We start from the raw sequence: 20,084 nt of genomic DNA, 5'->3' as shown, positions 1-20,084 counted from the left end.
GATGAGATAAGGTTAGAAAAAGTAAACTAAGAAAATCAAAGTATGGAGTAAGTGTAGAGCACAAGAATATGAATAATTCTTTTTATAAACATTGCCTACTGTAGACAATGGATAGAGGTGAGGAAACCAGATTCAGAAAGCCAAAAGCCAGAACAGAGATTGCTTTTAACCATTTGCATTTCCAGCTTCAAAACATAGACAAGGACTAATCTTTAAAACAGCGGTTTCAAACTCCAGTGCTTGAGGCCTGAAGTCCTGTAACTTTTAGATGAGTCTCAGCTTCCACACACCTGACTCCAACATGAGCTCATAATGGAGCTCTGTATAGCTTGAAAGGGTTTAACCATTTGATTCAGGTATGTCGGCAAAGGAACACATCTAAAGGTTGCAGGACACTTGCCCTGTAGGTGGAATTTGAGACTACTGGTTTACTTGGAAAAGGTTTTTACTTTCTGAAACTGAATTTACCCACCTATCACTGAGGGTCCTCAATCCTGATCCCCATGACCCACTGTCCTATATGTTTTAGCTGTTCCCCTGCCCCCATATACTGCACTTAAATAAATTAGTGATTAATGGGCCTCAGGCTGCTGAGGAGAAAATGCATTCTTTTTTTTCAGACAAGTTGAGCAGAAACACATCTAAAACTTCTGTTATACATATCATGCAACCCATAAATACATGTGTTCTGTACATAAGCAATTGTAACTTATTTAATGTTTTGTCAAACTGCAACTGTTCAAGAAAAGAAGAGCAATAAAAGATATTGCAGATCTTTAGTAATGAGACAACAAAACCTTTTCATTCCTTTATAAAAAAGATTGAAAAGTAGGAGAAAGAGGGATGAGACAGAGGTCTGTGCTGATGGGTGGAAACATAATACAACTCAAGATTAGTTGTGCACAAGCATTAGACAAAATTATTGATTCTTAAAAGTACAGGTAGTAAGTCTGAGGAGGGTCCAGGTTTGAATATCAGTCTGGGTCCTTTCTGTTAGGAATTGCAATATTCTACTCATGATGGGGGGGCTTCTCTCTTAAACAGTTCAAAAACAGGACCTGATACTTTGATCTATGTCTCTAAATTGTAAAAAATCTCTTTTCAGATCCACCCATCTTCGCCAGAGTCGTGTTGGGACCAGTGCCTATCACTAGCAGTGTATGTGCAAGAGGCAGGGTACACCCTGGACAGGTCACCAGTCTGTGGCAGGGCAACACAGAGAAGTACGACCATGCACTCACACCTAGGGACAATTTAGAGATGACCCAAAATTAAAAGGCTATCATTAAACTAACACTCATTTTTGTATGGGAAGAACATGCAAACTCCATATAGAAAGCCAGGAATTGAGCAGTGCTACAAACTGCACCACCATAAAGCCCCTCTTTTCAGATGAAAGGTGACATTTATATTTAACTTTAAGGGACATGAAAGAGGACTAAATTTGCTTAATCATTTCATAGTCACTGAGGTTTTATTGAGTGATATAAATCAATCAATAAATCACTCTATCTCTTAATTGTTTGACTGGCTGTTTAATTATGTAATTATTCAATCAACCAACCAAGCTTTATAGAGCACGTAAAGTAACCTGCAGCTGTAAGTCCACTAATAGTCCAAAATCAGTACAAGAAATATGAGAGCACTCCACACTTTCCTTAATTGATAAGCTTAATAGAGATGCTGGTTTCATTCCCAAGCTGGCCTCCACTCAGGTTTAAAGACTCTGGTATCAAAGTGGCTGATCAGTCAGCAGTCTGTCCTCGAGCTAAACAACAGTTAGAGCAAACTGGACTTCCTTAACACATCTGCAGTATCACAGGCTGTTTATCTCAGTACTGCAGCATTTGGATGGAGTAATTAATGCAAATGGAGCCAATTAGAGGGTGCAACTTCTTATGTTGTTCTGAAAAACGTAACAGCTTTTCCATTAGAAATCATGGATATTTCAAATCAGCAGAAATAAACAGACATATCATGATATATGCTTAATACATTTCCTTTTCTGAATTGAATTATTGTGATATGTTATCTTCTTTATTTTTAAACTGTAAGACCTTAAATTTATAATCAGATTACCTTAACATTCATGTTTTCATATCTTGGATTATAAAGATTATTTATGTGTTTATACCCATGCTGAAACACGCAAATAAACTGGGCTTGGCACAGGTAGAGCAGGTGTGCTGCTTTCTGTTATCAGCAGATCTGAACTTGCAGCAGACAGAGAACAGCCTGTCAAAAGCTACCCACATTTCACAACAAGAGACCATAGGCGCCTGTTACACACTGCTTATATTTGGTAATTTTTTCATTTTTACTTTTTAAAAATCAGTGGCGCAGGGTTTATTTGCAAGATTTAAATGATAAAAACATATTTCCCACATAAGTGAGTATGATCAGTTAAAACCAGACATGTAAATACACGTGCAGTCATAAAGGAAGTATGCTGCACTGGAAAACATTTGCAGACTCATCTCTATTACTTTTTAACCTATATGATCCAAGCATAAAATAATAATGAAATAAATATATATAGTTTTTTTTATGATAACAAAAATAGACGAGGATGATGTGTGTCTATATCTGCTGTTCATGTCAGATAAAAATAGCAGCAGGCCTGCATGTTTACCTTGTTTACAGTCGCAGTAGCCCCAATCTATTCTCCCTTTAAGGTTCCTAAAGAAGCACCAGGGTCGGATCCTGCCGTCCGGGTTGCGGCAGTGGTTGTGATCTCCTATTCCTCTGTCCGGATAGCGCTCTTTGAATCCGGCCACCTCGGTCCAGTTCATGCACCGGCTGCCGGAGTCGGTCACATCGATGGCTCCCCGGTAAGAAGCGTCCTTCCCCCGGCTCTGCGCGCAGTCTGCGGACGGCGGGAGGCTGCTGGAAAAACAGCCGCTCGCAGTCACCAACACGACCAATGAGGCAAGAAACGCCGCACTCATGTTGGGACTGTGAGCAGAGCTGCTGATAACGGTGTCGATCTGATTTAGTCATCAGCTGACGGCTTCCCAGTCATCCAGTCAGCTGTAGCGCTTTGCAGAGGAAAGGCTGGAAACCGATGGAGCAGCATTGATCCCTTTGCGTGGGTGGATGGATGGATGGGGAGGAAACACTCCGAGAAAAAAAAAAATGAACATCAGTGATTCATGTGATGGGATATTCCCATTTTGCCAAGGAATAAGGATGCATGTTTACAAGCAAAAATAAGATTTAACAGCTTTAAAACAAGATCCTTTTTTGGTTGTTGTTTTCCTCCTTTATTTGTTGTATTTAATCACTACCATTTCAAGTGCGTTAGATGCAAATGATCTCCATAAAGACTTGGACTTTGATGCAATGCACGAGCTTTATTTTTCTTCATGCATCATCGTTAGAAATTATGCATCACTCTAGAGACGTTATTAGTGTACATTGTTAGACTTAGACAGATTTATTTTGTCATTTTGTTTACATGAGTGTATACAAAAAGAAATTTCGTTAAAAACAGCTCTAGACAATTTAATTTTTTTATTGAAAACAGTTATACAAAGTAATATAAACATATGACTGTATATTTACAGTTCTAACAATATATATATATGCATATTTTTTTCATTTATAATGATTCATAATCTCACATTCATAACAACATCAATTTAAAACGTCTTTTCGCAATTTATTTGCATATTCCTGGAAAATAAGTTAAACTAAGTGTGCTATGATTAATATCGACAGGTTATGGGTTATGGTTATATAATGTGGTTAAGTCTTTAAATTTTCTTGCTCGAAAGTTGGGTCAGTTTTGAAATTTGACATTGCAAAGGTTATTATATTACCCAAATATTCCATTGAAACTACAACTTTATCAAAATTCCCATATATTTTCCCTATATATAGTTCCCCTATATTTTAACTTTTAAAGATTGATTTATTGATTGGTTGATTGATTGATTTTATTGATCTTCACAGTGGAGAAATGTACTCGTTACATTGGCTCAATGGTCAAAAAGAGCAAGAAGGTGCCAAAAGGAGGTAAAGGTGCATGGGGTATACGGTATAGTGCATACACATATATATCCTTTAAGAATTGTTCCCAAAAGGACTTCATACAACATTCACCACTTTTTAAGAAGTCTGGAACATCTTCAGGAATAAAGGTTCCGTGAATATTAAAAAACCTTCACCTAAGGATATGTTCAAAGGGTTCCGACAAGAACAACTTTGAAAGTGCATGTTTACTTTTTGTAAAAACTGTCAGTTTGCAGGGAACATAATAAAACAATGACAAGATAGGTGGTCTCAAGTATGTTTTGCTGTGTAATTATAACATTGATCGCATTCCTGTCGCTCTCTCCAATTTTTATAAACAAGCCCTTTTGGCCTGGTCATTGATTTTCAAACATAATTTTTCTCCTAATAGGAACTTTCTTTGGAATAACAAAGGTATATGTATAAGAAAAAATTTCTGTTTTTTTAAAACTGTTTTAGGAATGGTATCACACTGGTAGTCAACTTTTCAAAGAAAAAGGCGACCTCTTTAATTATCAAGAATTTTTGTGCCATTTTAAGATTCCTATAAGCCCAAAACAGTTTGCTATTGTTTTGATGCTATTCCACCAGGTGTTATACTGTTATTTAAAGGTCAGACTTCTCTGTTCTCCAAAGGTCCAAGAGCTCCAACTGAACTAACTGACACCTATGTAGGTAAATTGTGTTTTCAACCCAAATCTTCTAAACATAACAAACATATTCGTACTTTATTCCAAACAAACTGCATCTCAGTTCCTTGCGTAATTTCAGTCTGGTCTGGTCTGGTCTCAGAGGTATGCTGGAACAAAACATGGTCTTTACCTAATAAACATTTACTAGTAAACACGGTTAAAGAGGTTTCCTTTAAGATCATTCACCACTGTTATCCAGTAAAGTCATTTTTGGTTAAATATAAAAAGGACCTTGATACCACTTGTACTTTCTGCAACATTTACTCAGAGTCTATCTCTCACCTGTTTTGGTCCTGTGAACACACAAGTGTTTTTGGCAAGATATCTGTCGCTTCATCCTGGACAATATTTATGACAAATTTGAACTTTGTTTTAAAGATATTTTATTTGGAATAACAAAATTTAAAAATAACTTTCTGACCATTTCTTTTTATGTCATCTTTTGCTACTGCTGGCCAAGTTTTATATCCACAAATGTAAAACATTTTTTTACATTTATTGATCATTTATTTTGAACACTTAATAAAAAGCAAATATAAGTAAATTAATAAAGTCATAACAAAACAAAACCAAAAACAAAAAAGAAGAAAACGAAAAAACATACCATCATGTTCGAAAAGGAGTAGGAAGAAGTAATAAAACTTATTAAATATTAAACATTAAAGTAGGCAACAACTTATTTTTCTGCATTGTCCTACTTCAATAACAAAAAGGCTGTTAAAACTCTATCTTTATGCTCTAAATTAAAAATATTTACGTAATCCCTTTACATGCATCTATTTACTATTGCTATTTTTACTTTTATTCAGTTACTTTTTATTTATTTCTTACTTTTTGCTCAAACCCCTGGCTGTTCACTGGAATTTGTACTTCTTTCTGTATTATAAAGAATTTTCTAATAAAGTTTATTAAAAAAAAATATTAATAATAATAATAATAATACAATGACATCATTGATTATTTTTCATCGATGAAGTTTTTCTCAATTTTTTGTCTGCACAGAATGTTTCCGTAATTTCTTCCATTAACTTTTACAGTAAGTTTAACAATTAAGTAAACTAAATCAAACAAACAAAAAAGTTAAAAAACAATCCATTTCGCTTCCCATAAAGGAAGATTTTTCAATTCAAAAAGTCAGAAATAGCGTTTAGTTCAAGGCTTTATAGAGTGGACCAAAGACAAAGCCTTCTTTTTTTGGCTTATAAATAATTACGATAAACATTTACTTAATAATAATGATAAATAATAGTTATGAATAACAATAGTAATGATAAATAATCACTTAATTACAATACATTCCGTCAGTTTGCATTCAGGCACAAAATGCATCATTTCATTTATATTTGGGCCGTAATTAATGCCTTGATTGTTTGCGACAAAACTTTAAGAAGATCAACAGCTACTGACATAGTCAACTACTCCTTAAATGCGATGAGTTACTGCAGCAGTTCACTTAACTTTGATTTTAATAAAGTATTTTTGAATTGAACAGAATTGAATTTTTCAATTTAACTGTTCCTGCTTTTTATTTTGTTGCCGTCACTTCATCACTTAATTAATGCGCTTTATATTTTCAAGCGCTCTGTGGAGTTTAATGAAATGGATTTGAGGGGTCTGTTTGGAAGCGGGACATGTTTACGTCAAACAAAGGGGTCCAGTTTGATTTCGTCAGCAAAGAGCGACCATTTATTAAGTTAAGGGTATGTTAGATTTTGAAGTCTGTGCACACCGGTACTTGTTCATGTAAGCGGGCTGACAATTAAAGAGATTAAGTTCCCCGCTCGGTCGAACACTTTCCTTTTATTGTTGAATTACTTATGTAAACACATAGTATGACACATATTTGAGTTAAGAGTCCGAATTAAGAATAAAACTATGAGCAAAGATGCGGATAAAGTCGTGTGTTCCGATATATATAACAAGCGTACCTATTGGGATTTTTAGCGGCTATCATCCTTTAGCTTTTTATTCACTGTAGCTTAGTTGCTTCCATTAAATGTGAGGAGAGATTTAAATGTTATTATCTGTGTTTCATTTCTCTATTTTTTAAAAGAAGTTATTAAAAGGAAGAAATGAACAGTAGGCTCCAAGAGATACGCGAGAGACAAAAACTAAGGCGGCAACTGTTAGCTCAGCAGGCAAGTATGCTATCACTGGGTTAGCTGGCAGATTAGCTGCTAAAAATACAGGTTTATATCGGACCAATAAACGCATTATAACGGTTAGAGCGTTCATGCATTGTCCGATAGTCGCATAAGTCTATCACATCTGCAGAAATAGAGGAATAGCTGTACTATCAGTGTAAATGAATGCAATGTGTTTATTTTTAGAGCCATTATAGCTAACTGATAAAAATGGTGCAGCTAGTTTGATACTTAAACCCAAACAAACCATGCTTTATATTAATATTTCTATTAATTCGTCTCCACCCACAGTTAGGAGCAGAGAGCGCAGACAGCATTGGAGCTGTTTTACACAGTAAAGATGAGCTCAAAGAGATAGAAGAGACGAGAGAAACATGCAGGTAAGATCAAACACCTTTATACTGAGAATGTGGGGCTCAAATAAAAACTTATTTGTTTGCAGTTAATTTACATAGCACTGGAAAGGTAAGTTTAATCAAGAACTATTAGATAAATATTGCTTGATGCTTAAATAAACAGATCTGAGAGTATATTGAGTGTAAAACAGTTATGTCACATTCCAAAATATCACCTGAAAGAGGAAAAGAAGCTTCCATATACTGACATACCAGGGGGAAATACCAAGGGAAAAAGAGGAACCCTGATCAGCTCTCTGTGTCCTGGAGCAGCAGGGAAGATCCACATATCAGGGTTAGATAACCTGTCAACAGAGTAATTGCTAGCTGTTCTCACAAGATCTGTTAACCTTTTTACAGGACCACAACCCTAAACATGCAACCAGAGCCACCATGAAAGCATTTAACATTTAAGTCAAGGCATTTTCATGTGTTTTTGGTAAAGACAACTGGCAAGACGTTATCTAATAGATGCCATCTCTTAACTCTGACTGACTTCAGATTGAATAAAGCCATGCTTGCACATAATCGCTTTAAAATACACCTATATTTTTTTGTTGGTGTTTGACAGATATGAAAATGTTATAAGGGCAGAAATACTTTTGAAATGTGCAGTGGCTCTGTGGGGTATGCTATGTGCAACATGGCGTGAATCACAGCAAACCTGCTTTGCATGTAACAGAAAATACCTTAACAAGGGGTGTAAATAGTAATCATTTAAAAGCCAAATATATAACCCACCAGTAGCATGGTTACTTGTGTTTTTTTTTTTTTTTTTTTTTTTTTTTTTTTTTACTCTTCCATTCTCAGATTCCTGAATAGTGACTTGCCTAAGCTAGTTAGTGCTACTTTTCATCACCTGTCCTTGGGGCATTTTTCGTCCTTGTAGCAGGAATGCAGTGGTTCTTTCCATTGCTCTAAAACTTGTAGTTGTTCTTACTCAATTCTGCATGTGCACAGTTGGATGTTTGCTCACAGGTTAATAGATCATCACCATCAAACGATTATTGATACTGTGAAAAATATTGATACCAAAAGAAAAGTGTTGTTCTGCATATGTTTGCTATTATTAATTTAAGACTTCTGGATCATTTGCATAATCAGAGAATCCCATCTAAGACAACCTTAAAATATTGTGAAATAGTTTATACTTGGGTTATTTATTTTACATTTTTTTGCACATTTATTTACCTACGTCCGGGATTCTGTTGAGAAAGCTTGTTCCATTTTAATATAAAAAAAAATTGTTTTTTGGGGGGATTTCAAAACTTTCGGTTGATTAGACGTATTTTATATTCTCCCCGCAATTTTTTCCACTAATATAAATGTCTTTAGATACACATTAAAATTCAACACACTGTAGTAAACAGATAAATGGAGGCAGAAGATGTCTTTCAGCCATCAATGCTTACATTCAGCGACACACAGGAGCTCTTTCAAGCTGGGCACCGTTTCATTCACAACACCTGTCACATCAACCAGGAATCACAATCAGAAATACTTTAATAATCCCAGGGCGACATGACTTTTGTTACATTATTCCATCTGTAATAGAGTGACCAGTGATAGAATCAGTTTGATATAACACAATTTCATACTATATATAATTAGGGGGTCCCTGCCAATTTCGCCATCAGCTTGGGGTCCTTGGCCATGGGAAACCTTGAAGAGGTCAGGTATAGAGTATGAAATATTTTTCAGGGAACTGATATCACGGTTCAAAGTGTGGGAGTCTTTGCTGAGGCTGCTCTTCCCACAAGTTTGAGATGCCAACCATTCAACAGATAGAAGCTGTTTCTCAAAAACTTAAATTACCAATGTTACTTATTTAAAAAAAAACAGTTTGGGAGGTTCATTTAGTTTACAGCAGAGATCATTGAAATAAAAGTGGTGCGGCCCTTCACAATGATCATCACACTTTTTTTTAGAATGGGAATATGCATTAAATCTGTTTGCTTTGCAGAGCTTCATATGATAGCTCAGCCCCTCCTTCCAAAAGGAAGCCGCTGACTGATGGAGAGGACACCGAAGAGCAAAAAGTGAGTGTCTTTACTTGATGTTATTAATGATAATGCTCCACCCAGATGGATCCACCTCGCCTTTACAAGCAGATCTAATGGCATAATTAACCCCCCCCCCCCCCCCCCCCCCCCACACACACACACAAAAGCCTCCAGTTAGTTAACAGGTAAATATCAGTCACATTCTTTGTAAAATTCCCTCCACAGTTTAAGTAAATGGTGCTCTGAGTTTTACTGAAGACTGTCTCACCTGTTTGACTCTGTTTATTTAACATTCAACTTGATTCAGTTTTAAGTAGGATTGTTTTTTTTTCTTACTTTTCGATCTGAGCTCCACAAATTCATGAACACAGAAGTCATTGTTTTAATATCAGGATTCCCTCTGTATTTTTTTTTCATATCAGTTTAGAAGGAACATTTTTGAGGGGACGTAAAATCATTCTGCCAACCAATCATATGCTTTTTCACTTTGGCTCAACCTACCTGTTGTCATTTAGTGACCTCTGTTTTATGTCATTCTTAGTACTGCCCACCATAACAAAAACAAAACGAAGTTGACTCGGGATTCCCCCTTTTTGTTATCTTGTCTAAATTGATTGATTCCTTCGATTTTTTTTTTTTTTTAATGCTTTCATAACTTCTCACAATACAGAATTCATCAGTGTGTTTGTTTTAAAAAGGATTTCACAATCATTGTAATTTTGCTCACTTTTTAAATTGCTATCAAAAAAGCTGTCATTTGTATTGATCAATTAATATGTCTTGTGATGCAAAATGTGCACTTTTTATCATCATTTTCATCTCAGTTTGTGTTGTTTTGCTGTGAGCCAGGATGAAGTAGAGGTGCAGCAGGAGGAAGAGAGCAACCCGTACGAGGAAGTGTACAAGGATTCCAGTACTTTCCTTAAGGTTGGAGCACATTCTTTTGAAAAGCCTCAGGTTTTTTATCAGTGTTAGTTCAGTTGATTTATTTAATATATTTTAGTGGTAGAAAGTATTCCCTGCATTAAGTGTATCATAATACAGTGGCATTCAGTGTGGTTTCTGTCAAATTGACAAACCCTGATCACTTTCCGGACAGTATCAGGAAGAGGATTTTGGTAAATACTTAAAACCACATGATACTGGAATCTGTCCAGAATTCATAATTAGTTGCTAGAAAAGACGTCAATGGCACTGGTATGTTCTGCATCAGGTTTCGTCTTTGAAAAAGTTGCTGTTTTAAGCTCTGCTTTCTAACATTTTATAGCTGTCGTGACTTTGTTTATTGTAACAGATAGTAGTTGCTAAGGGCTTTTTCTTTTATTTAAGATGCTGTAAAACAAACCAAAAAAATATATATTTTCTAAAGTCTACCTTCAAATTATTTTACTGCTGGTAATTCAATTTAAAATTTCCATTTATTCAATAACCTCATATAAACATGGTGTGTGGCATCTAATCATTGTTTTGCTAATAGAATAAACTGTCACGTTGTTATTTGTTTGCTATTAATCAGTAAATAATCAAAAAGTTTCAAGTCATCTATAAATCTCTTTTTCAGATTTTAAAACAAGTTTAAGCTAAAACTATGCCAGTGAAGAAGTTCTGGATAGAGCTCAATTAAGAAGGTTTTTTCCCCCTAAATACATTTTGGTATAATTACTGCTTTGAGTTGGTTTGTTTTTGTTTTTTTTTAGCAGAGAGCATTTTTTAAAATCAATATGCTCCAAATCAATTAATCAAGATTAGCCTGATTAATTGTGGTTGCTCTATTATATCCTCTTATCATTAATGTCATTCAAAAACTGAATAAAAAAAAAAGAAGGTGTGGGGGATCAGTTTTGACCCGTGGAAAATCACCACGACATGTCTGAGATCAAGCCCTGCTTTGTGTTCTGTCTGAATACAAACAGCGTGACTTTCTAATGTCTCACCGATATAAAAAGGAAAATGAAAAGGTTTAACATGTGTTATCTTTATCAGATGTGCTTCACATGATCGACTGAAAATTCATGTGTCTCGGACAGTAAAGCTTTAGAGATAACAAGTCTTCTTTTAGCCGTGGCAGGTTGACTCGGTGTCAATGGAATGCGTCAGAAGAAAAAGTTCTCTTATTTTTAGAATAAATGACACAACCTTATGCTCAAACTATGGTTTAGTGGGGGGTTAAGATGAAGCTGGATTTATATATTATATTGATATGGAAAAACTGAAGTAAATAAAAGCTCAATGATCTTTACATCCACAAGGCACAGCCTGCTGAAGATGCCCTAATGCATTAATCCACATTAACTTTCTCCTCACCAAACGTAGGCCATCAAATCAATGTTAGACCTTATAAAGTTTAAGAGGTAAATAGATATTGTATTTCAACAGAAAAGTCTTTAAAAAATCAATGTTGGCTACCCGCACCTAGAAAAAATATACCTGTGTTCATGTAAAAGGTTTAGATTTATAATAGAATGAACTTTTTCCATTTTCCTTAACTTAAAAGGGTAAAATGCATCAGAAAAAACTTTCTTTTCCAAATGCGTTTTCCTAATTCAGATTCACTCTCATTAACTTTCTCTTGCTCTTTCATCCTCAGGGTACCCAAAGCTTGAACCCCCACAATGACTACTGCCAGCACTTTGTAGACACTGGTCACAGGCCACAAAACTTCATCAGGGACGGTGGTGAGTATCTCACTGCTTCGTTAATGTTTCATAGTCTTGTCTCTGCTTGCGTTTTATTGAAATCCAAGTCTTCTGTTTTTAAGGACTGGCTGACCGATTTGAAGAATACCCTAAACAGCGAGAGTTGATCAGACTCAAAGATGAACTCATCGCCAGCACCAACATTCCTCCCATGTAAGTTGAATGATAACAAGAGGCGATACTAATGCTAGTTGCAAATGTATTTGTTCTAGTTTGAGTTTGTAATGACAGCCCCAGAGAAGAGTTGTACTCATGTAACGTTGTGTGTTTTTCTGTTAAGGTATCTCCAGTCTGATCTGGAGCACTTTGACCTGCGGGAGTTAAAAAGCCAGTTTGATGTGATTCTGATTGAGCCTCCTTTGGAGGAATATTACAGAGAGTCGGGCATCAGTCACACAGAACGCTTCTGGACCTGGGATGATGTTAGTACATCCTTATTTGTTTCGTCGCTGCTTTTCATGCAAATGGGTAAATAAGTGATCACTTTGAAGAAAAAAGCCCACAGGGTTTTGTTGACCTAATGATGCGATTCATTTTGCTTGTGAGCTGCAGTTTGGATTTGATAATTAAAGGTATAGAGGACGATCTTTTATATCCGGGTGGATCATCAAAATAAGTAGTCCTCCTAATTGTCAATCATTCTGGAGCTATGTTTACGTAAGTCCGTCCTACGTGCTCGTCCCGTTAGCTATCGTTTTTTGCACATGTGCGCCTTTAGCCGAGTATCTGTGGTGAGCTACGGTTTCAGCCAGTCATTGACGCTCAACTTTCTCAAAGTGGTTCTTTGAAAATGGCCGAGGGCCGTAAGAGAAAAAGTGTCTACGAAATGTTTGAAAAGAAAAGGCCTCAGAAGAGGCAGGTATATCCCAGAATGCTTTGCGTGGAGAGCTCTCCTCTCAAAGCAATATAGGATTTGCTGTCACAGTGACTAATACCAAAGATGGTGCAGGGAAGTGATCATCTGTACGAACGGTAAGTTAAGTTCACTATAATGCCCCAGCTCTATATAGTGATTGATGGATTTAGGGCTTAGGGCAGACATTTGGACACAGTAAGCTTGTATGAGCTATGAGAACAGCAACTTTTAAACAGCGTGCACGAGGAGAAATGGGCTCGTGCAGGCTCTCACACGTGCATTTTTTTATTTTTAATTAGAGAGGGCGGATCGTTTAAAAAATTCGAGAAAATCCTCTATAATATCTTTAAGTCACACCTGAGTTGTGTGTGTATTTTGCTGCAGGTTAGAAAACCCAGTAGGATTTGTTAATCAGTGTGTTGATAATTACAAATGAAGCTCTGAATCTGATTTTGTGTCCGATCAGACAGAAAATCAAGTCGGATGATGTCGTGACGTTTAGCGCTCATTGAAAGACAAAGGGTATGATCCCAGCTGACAGATTTTCTGCAAGGGGGCTTTTGTAGCTCCGACTGAGATAGACCACAGGACTATTTTAATCGGATTACATAGCAATTCAGCGGCAAACATTTAAAAAAATGAACACAACCCAGGTTAAGAGGATAGAAAACGGATATAGTAAAATTTGATCCTCCGAAAGCCTCCCAAAAATTTTATAATCTTTATCGATCTTTCTGAGAATCACATCTCTGCCACAGTCAGCATGTAAACCTTCCCATGGCAATTATTGCTGTTTTTCACTTTTTTTTTAGACCTAGAGCTTACTATGATTTTAAGTAGGCATATTGACATTGTCTATTCTGGTTTAAGATGCCTCACAGACTTGTTAAGTGTGGCTTTGCTTTGTAGCTTTGCTGGTGTTTTTTTGTATTTATTTTTTTATAACTTTTGGTAATCTGTTCAAATCAAAGGTGGGAAATAGTTTTAATTTGTGTAGCACAGAAATGGAGGTAAAAAAAAAAAAACCTGCACAGATCTACCCACCCTGCCTAGTCAGAGGCTCTCTATACGCAGTCTGGACATGGAAAAAAATAGGATCAGAGATTAAAAAGTCGTCAGTTCAGGCCTTTAAACTACAAGCTGAAAACACATTTTCTCTGTGTTATGTGTTCAAACTCTAAATGAATTACCTGGCAAATATTCTAACGTCAGAGGATGATTTTGTCCTCCTGATAGGAAACTTTGAAAATGAAACAAAGCAACAGCATTAAACAAATACCATAAAAATAAAAACTCACAGTGTTAACAGTCATTCTTTTGTGTGTGACAGTGTGGCCTCTGTAAATCAGCTATTATACCTCAAACATAACAAAAGGAAACGGTCAGCTTTGTGGTGATGAAGATATGCCAAAACAAAAAATAACAATGGTTCTCTAAGACCTGCTGGATTACCTGTGAAAACCTCTGCAGAGCTTTCTAATAACAGGCCTTGCAATTTCTTTGTGATTCATTTACTCTTTCTTGTTTTTTTTGTTTTTATTTCTTTTTATTCATGGCTTTTATAGATCATGAGACTGGAGATTGAGGAGATATCAGCTTTACGCTCCTTTGTCTTCCTCTGGTGTGGCTCTGGAGAAGGTCTGGACCTCGGCAGAATGGTAACACAGTCTTATGTAATCAATTCACACTCCAATCTCTAATCATCTTTCAATCTTTTTCCTTCCTTGTTCCTGGTTTACACAAATGGAGCTTATTTAACCTTTTATCTCCCTTTACTCTGTGAGATCAGCTGGATTAATGTGGGTTATTTGTTTGGTGTTGGTTCTGATGCTTTTTGCAAGCGTTCATCTGTTTTTCTTCATACCTGAACTCTGTCTGGAATTTGTTCCTCACCATGGATTACTTTTTCATGTTAAGCAAACAAACCACAAATACCTTTATTTTCTAAATGACATTTGTCTGCCTTCTGTGACGTCAATCCTTTAAGGTTATCAGTAACAAAGTGTCACAGCCTCGCCCTGATGCATAAAAATATTTTTATATTTTTTTTACCCGAGTTGGCATGTTTATGCGACACATTTTTCTTTCTTTTTTAGAGACTGCAAATAGTTTCCTTTTTTTAAATCCAAGATGCAGTTGGTTTTAAATATGTTTAATTATGTGAAATGAGCAGAATTTTATCTTCAAACCCATTCTGACTTTGACTGAAATTCTGACCTTATGCTCGAGCTTTGTTTTTTTGTTTTAAGATAAATCAGAAACTAGGTTTTTTTAATGTTTTGCTGAGTAACAAATGCAAAGAAAGATTTCAAAGTTAGAAGAATCATCAAAAACAAAGTTAGAACATCTTAGCTGTTCTGATGATCCAGTAACCAGCCAAACTGATATGAAAACAAAACCCTGGTGTTTGTTTATCTTAGTCAAGGAGTGCTGAAAACATATCTTTTTTTGCATCCAACATCAAACAACATTTGAAAAAAGATGAGCTTTTTGCCAAAGAATTGAGCTGTTCTAAGTGCTCTGTCACCAACTGGCACACCTCATTTTAATTTCAGTGCCTGAGAAAGTGGGGTTTCAGAAGGTCTGAAGACATCTGCTGGATCAAAACCAACAAGAATAACCCAGGAAAAACCAAGGCCCTGGACCCAAAAGCTGTTTTTCAGAGGACTAAGGTACAACACATGGAAACGCAAAGGTGTCTCATATAAAAAAGAAACGGGAGTCTTTAAGAAAGTAATCATTTGTTCTGCTTAAAACAGTCATTTTTTCGTCCGTCTCCATTCAATTTTAAAGTCTAAAACTCAACATTTACTATAGCAGTTTGTTGGAAATGGCCAAAAATTATCACTGGCAAATGTAAAACAATTTCAACTGGAAACTGTCTGAGTTTTGAAAATGTCTAAAGAATCATTTCATGGTCATTTTGGAACAGCTAGCATCTATAAAAACAGAAACAATTTACATGAGATTGAAAGCAATCAGCCTCGATTATTTTAACCCTGCTAGTTTCAGCTCTGTTTAAAGTCTAGGGCTTAGGTATTTATGTCCACATCTGAGGCTACCTGGTGGTATAATTTGTTTTTTTTTTTACACAGCAAAGGAAGAAAAGCAGACGTATGAAGTATGTTATCAGTTTTGACAGTGCTGTTTTTCCTGTCTTGCTGAGTCAAAGCTATTGTCATGTCTAGTTTTTAAGGATACCAGAGTAAATGAGATCGCATCACATGCTTGCTGTTGATTAGCCAAACCCTGTGACAAGCAAAACATTTTTTAGCTCATTTTATGTGATTAGATAGACAACTTTCCACTTAATACGTCACATGTGGAGAGGAGAAACATTTTCAATAGCTTCATTTCTCTGGTTTAAATGTGTCAAATTTCGATCTAATTTTAAATAAAAGAGAATCGTCACTGAAACGGTCAATATTAGGACAGCATGTTTAGGTAGTGTTTTTATATATATATAAAATTGCGAATGAATCAAATATATTTGTTTCAGGAGCACTGCTTAATGGGGATCAAGGGAACTGTGCGCAGGAGCACTGATGGCGACTTCATTCATGCCAATGTAGACATTGACCTGATTATTGCAGAGGAGCCTGAGATGGGAAATGTAGAGAAACCAGTGGAGATCTTCCACATCATTGAGCATTTCTGTTTGGGTCGTCGGAGGCTGCACCTGTTTGGAAGAGACTCAACCATCAGACCAGGTAGGATAGGGTGACACTTAATTAAAATATATCAAATGCTTTTTAGCTTTTCTTGATTCCTAACCAATCTTGGTTGTAAAGTTTACAGGTTTTTTATGTTTGTTTTTTTGTTTTCAGGATGGGTGACAGTCGGTCCGACCTTAACAAACACCAACTTTAACCCAGAGACCTATGCTTCACACTTTCCTATGCCTGAATCCTATTTAACCGGCTGCACGGAAGAAATAGAGAGGCTGCGGCCCAAATCCCCAGTGAAACTGAAGTCGGACCGCGGAGGTGGAGCACCCAGAGGGGGACGTGGGGGGCCAAATGCTGGGAGAGGTGGAGACCGAGGGAGAGAAAGGAATAGGCCAAACTTCAGGGGAGACAGAGGAGGGTTCAGGGGAAGGGGGGGGCCACATAGGGGGTTTCCGCCTCGTTAGACTAACAAATGACTGCCAATTTTCTTTCTTTTTTTTTTTTTCCTTTTTTTAAACATTTATTTTGGTCGGAAAGAAACTTTAAGGTTTTACTGTTATAGATCATTTTAAAACTGTTCAGTTGGGATATTTTTAATTTAGAAATACTGTAGATTTACATTTGGTTTCTAAAATAAACTTTTTTTTCACATTTTGCTTTGTTTGGATGTCATGATTTACTGAAGAAATAACAGAATCAGAATAGATCTAAAAAAAAAAAAAAAAGAGGTTATTTTGGGTGACTTTGAATGCGGCATGGCCTTTGTTACCAGATAGGCTAGATGATTGTTTATTAGTCTGATGTCGATCTACAGGAGAGTTGACAGATCAGAGGATAATAAATAGATAACCACCAGGAGAGAAAACCTCATAAACAAATATGCCTGGCTGGTGTCTTTGGCGAGCAGGCAGACCAGTTTAAGATCATGAGAAGACAACCGTAGCATAAAACTTGTTACAACCAATATTTCTTAAATAATCTCTGAATGTCCAGCACATTGAACATGACACATGTGGCTATGACAACAGACAACCATGCTCTGTGCCTTTTGACTCAGTCAGAAACAAAAACAGCTTACATTTTCTAAACTTTAAGCAAACTGGACAGAAACAAAATTCAAATATGTTGCTTGGTCAACAATATTTTAGATGATACAGGATGTAAATTTAGTATGAACAACTTATTAGCATAAATGAAGAACAATCCTCTTCTCTATCAACACGTGGCATAATAAAATTCAATTTAAAAATACTTTATTAAACCCAAAGAGAAATTAAATAATAAAAATATTGGTGAGGAGGATGTTTTCTTGGCACATATTGGGTCCCTTTGTTCATACTGAGCCAACTGCTTAAACATTACAGCCTAGCTTAGTATTGCCGCTCATTATGAAATCCCCCTTATGACCAGTATAACCATCTTTGAGCAGTTGGAATGTGTTCAACCATTCACAACCCAAATCCTAATAAAATCCATACCTTTTATTTAATTGATTATTAACCTTTGTTTTTTTCTCCTTGGGGAATAGTTAAAGTAAGGTCAATCTAGCTTTTTTAGGCTTAGAGCTAGTAGGTGGCATACATGAGAGGACTCATGACTTAAAAAATGGCTACGGTCATATTTCTGAAATCAAATGCAATGAGCAAATGAGGAAACAGATTGACATTAATGTTATATTGTTTAAATCTTTAGTGAAATAAATTGTATTTGCCTTTATAAACAACAGCTCAAGACATGAGAGCCTGGGGTACCATGCGGGCACCAATGGTGTGTAAGCTTTTTTTTTTCACACAACAGTTAAAACATTTTAATAAATTACCAAAAATCTAAATTGTTGAGATGGAAACTCTTTCCCTTACTTTGCCAGATATCCAACCTCTGTTGATCTCTATTTGGGAAAGGTGAGGCATCTCCAAAGTTCTGCATTTAAGGCCTGAAGCAGGGAAGCTAAGATCCTTTCCTTTTGAATGTTCTATCTCTGGCATCTCAAAGTTTCCTGTAAACTCTTGAGGGAAATGTTGTAGAGCAGTCTGCTTTTAGAAGAAAGTGTTCTAAGAAATCCACTCAGCTTTGAAAAAGAAATCCACTTTAATAGGTCGCAGATTCTAGTCCTTGGCTTGTATGGCCTTCCATTGATTAAGGCTTTCCTACGTGAATCTCTTCTGGAGGGAGGCTCATGGCAAAAGAAAATTAAGATTCCTATCCTGCTTTTTGGTAATGCCTTTGTCCTCATGCATGGTAGGGGGCAGGATGGCTTGTGAGAGGGGAGTACAACTGACCATAACTGCATCTTCATCAAACTTCCAAGGAAAATCTGCCTAAATACTAGTCCTCAATGTCATAAAGTAATATTAAGGTTTATGGTATAACTGATCTCTGTGATATCACTGCAAGCAATCATCTATTGCCTTACCTTAAAGATATATGGATCAAAATCTCTGAAGAAAATTTCTGATGTAAAAAGGGCTCTACCTTGGTAAAGGTAAGCCTAAAAAAATGTGAGTCTACCTAAGTCTGAGCAGCAAGTTTTTGTACATTTCCCTGATTTTATGAGGTAGAAATTTTAAGTGGACACACAAGAAGCATATATTTAAATTGAAACTGCTGCATGCAAATTATCAAATTAAACCTGTTTGCTTTACGATACTTGCTTTGTCATGTAGCTTTAACTGCCAACATATCTGACGTACAGGGCAATGCTCTGCATGCATAACCACCGCAATAACCCTCAGAGGCGATTGGTTGTTTGCGTCTTATCATGCACTCTCCGCATGCTGTTATGCATTTTACAGTAATTCCAGACTAAGGGAGAGGCCGTCAAAGGAATGCCACCTTTTCTTTTAAGTGTGCCGGTTGAATGCTCTCTGAGTTAATTATGCGTTGTTGACTTGATAGTTTGTCAGTAATGTTAAGGGTTGAATGTAACTCCATACATATTTACCGGTTGTACCTTGCCCTTGCATAAGCTCATTAACTATGCTTCAGATACCTGTTGTATTGAATAAAGGCTTGAATACAAAAAATATTGGCTCTATGGATTAGCTTGGGAAAATAAACTGTATTGTTAACGTGGTATAATAATCTGATGCCGATTATATTCGAAATACTGATGGGGTTGGTAAAAATCAAATATATAAACTCCCCTAATTTTCAAGCCTGTAATGACTTTGCTTTTTGTACCCAAGAGTATTAAGCTACAAGCATGCGTATCACTTCCTGACTGTTAGGGCAGAAAAACTAGAAAACTGGCAACTGGAACATTCTTTCTTCCCTCGGCTGTTTAGGTGTGAGACTTGAGGCCCATGGAGGCCTTAAGTTTGCCTGCCAGTCAGGGCAATTTATCCAATACCCAAGGGCCAAAAAGCATTTTTTTTCGTTTAAAGTGTTTAAAGTGGCTAAGATTGCAAAATAAATGGGAGTTAAGTTATAACGCCAGAGCGGTGTGTTCTTTCTAAATGAAATGATGAAATGAAGTTTAATTCATACAGCTGCAACCAGCTCTTTAAAGCTCAATATAAACATTAATTTGAATGCCCTGGCCTAAAGTAAAGTTATTGCGTACCACCCTAACGTTTTTCATTTTCACTTACCAACCAATTTTTTGTGTGTGACAGAA

The 20,084-nt window shown here is 36.3% G+C and overlaps 2 protein-coding genes across 2 annotated transcripts in view; one reads left to right on the top strand and one right to left on the bottom strand.

Annotated features, from left to right (window-relative positions):
- prss12 (serine protease 12) overlaps positions 1-3,106 on the bottom strand; it is a 34,707-nt gene extending 31,601 nt beyond the window's left edge. The window contains exon 1 of the mRNA XM_038274646.1: positions 2,633-3,106. Within this exon, the coding sequence (XP_038130574.1) occupies positions 2,633-2,948 (316 nt within the window). The 5' untranslated portion in view covers positions 2,949-3,106. The remainder of the gene's footprint in view (positions 1-2,632) is intronic.
- Positions 3,107-6,614: 3,508 nt separating this feature from the next.
- Positions 6,615-17,122, top strand: mettl14 (methyltransferase like 14). Its single transcript, XM_038274638.1, has 11 exons — positions 6,615-6,844; positions 7,142-7,230; positions 9,209-9,284; positions 10,098-10,175; positions 11,836-11,923; positions 12,007-12,097; positions 12,225-12,366; positions 14,366-14,458; positions 15,356-15,472; positions 16,300-16,510; positions 16,628-17,122. The coding sequence occupies exons 1-11, from the start codon at positions 6,779-6,781 to the stop codon at positions 16,930-16,932; spliced, it is 1,356 nt and encodes a 451-aa protein (XP_038130566.1). The 5' UTR covers positions 6,615-6,778; the 3' UTR covers positions 16,933-17,122.
- The last annotated feature ends 2,962 nt before the right edge of the window (positions 17,123-20,084 follow it).

This window comes from Cyprinodon tularosa, unplaced genomic scaffold (assembly GCF_016077235.1).
Source record: "Cyprinodon tularosa strain WSP-4 unplaced genomic scaffold, ASM1607723v1 ctg923, whole genome shotgun sequence".
NCBI classification, from domain to species: Eukaryota; Metazoa; Chordata; class Actinopteri; order Cyprinodontiformes; family Cyprinodontidae; genus Cyprinodon; species Cyprinodon tularosa.
This window is presented reverse-complemented; position numbering and strand designations above follow the sequence as displayed.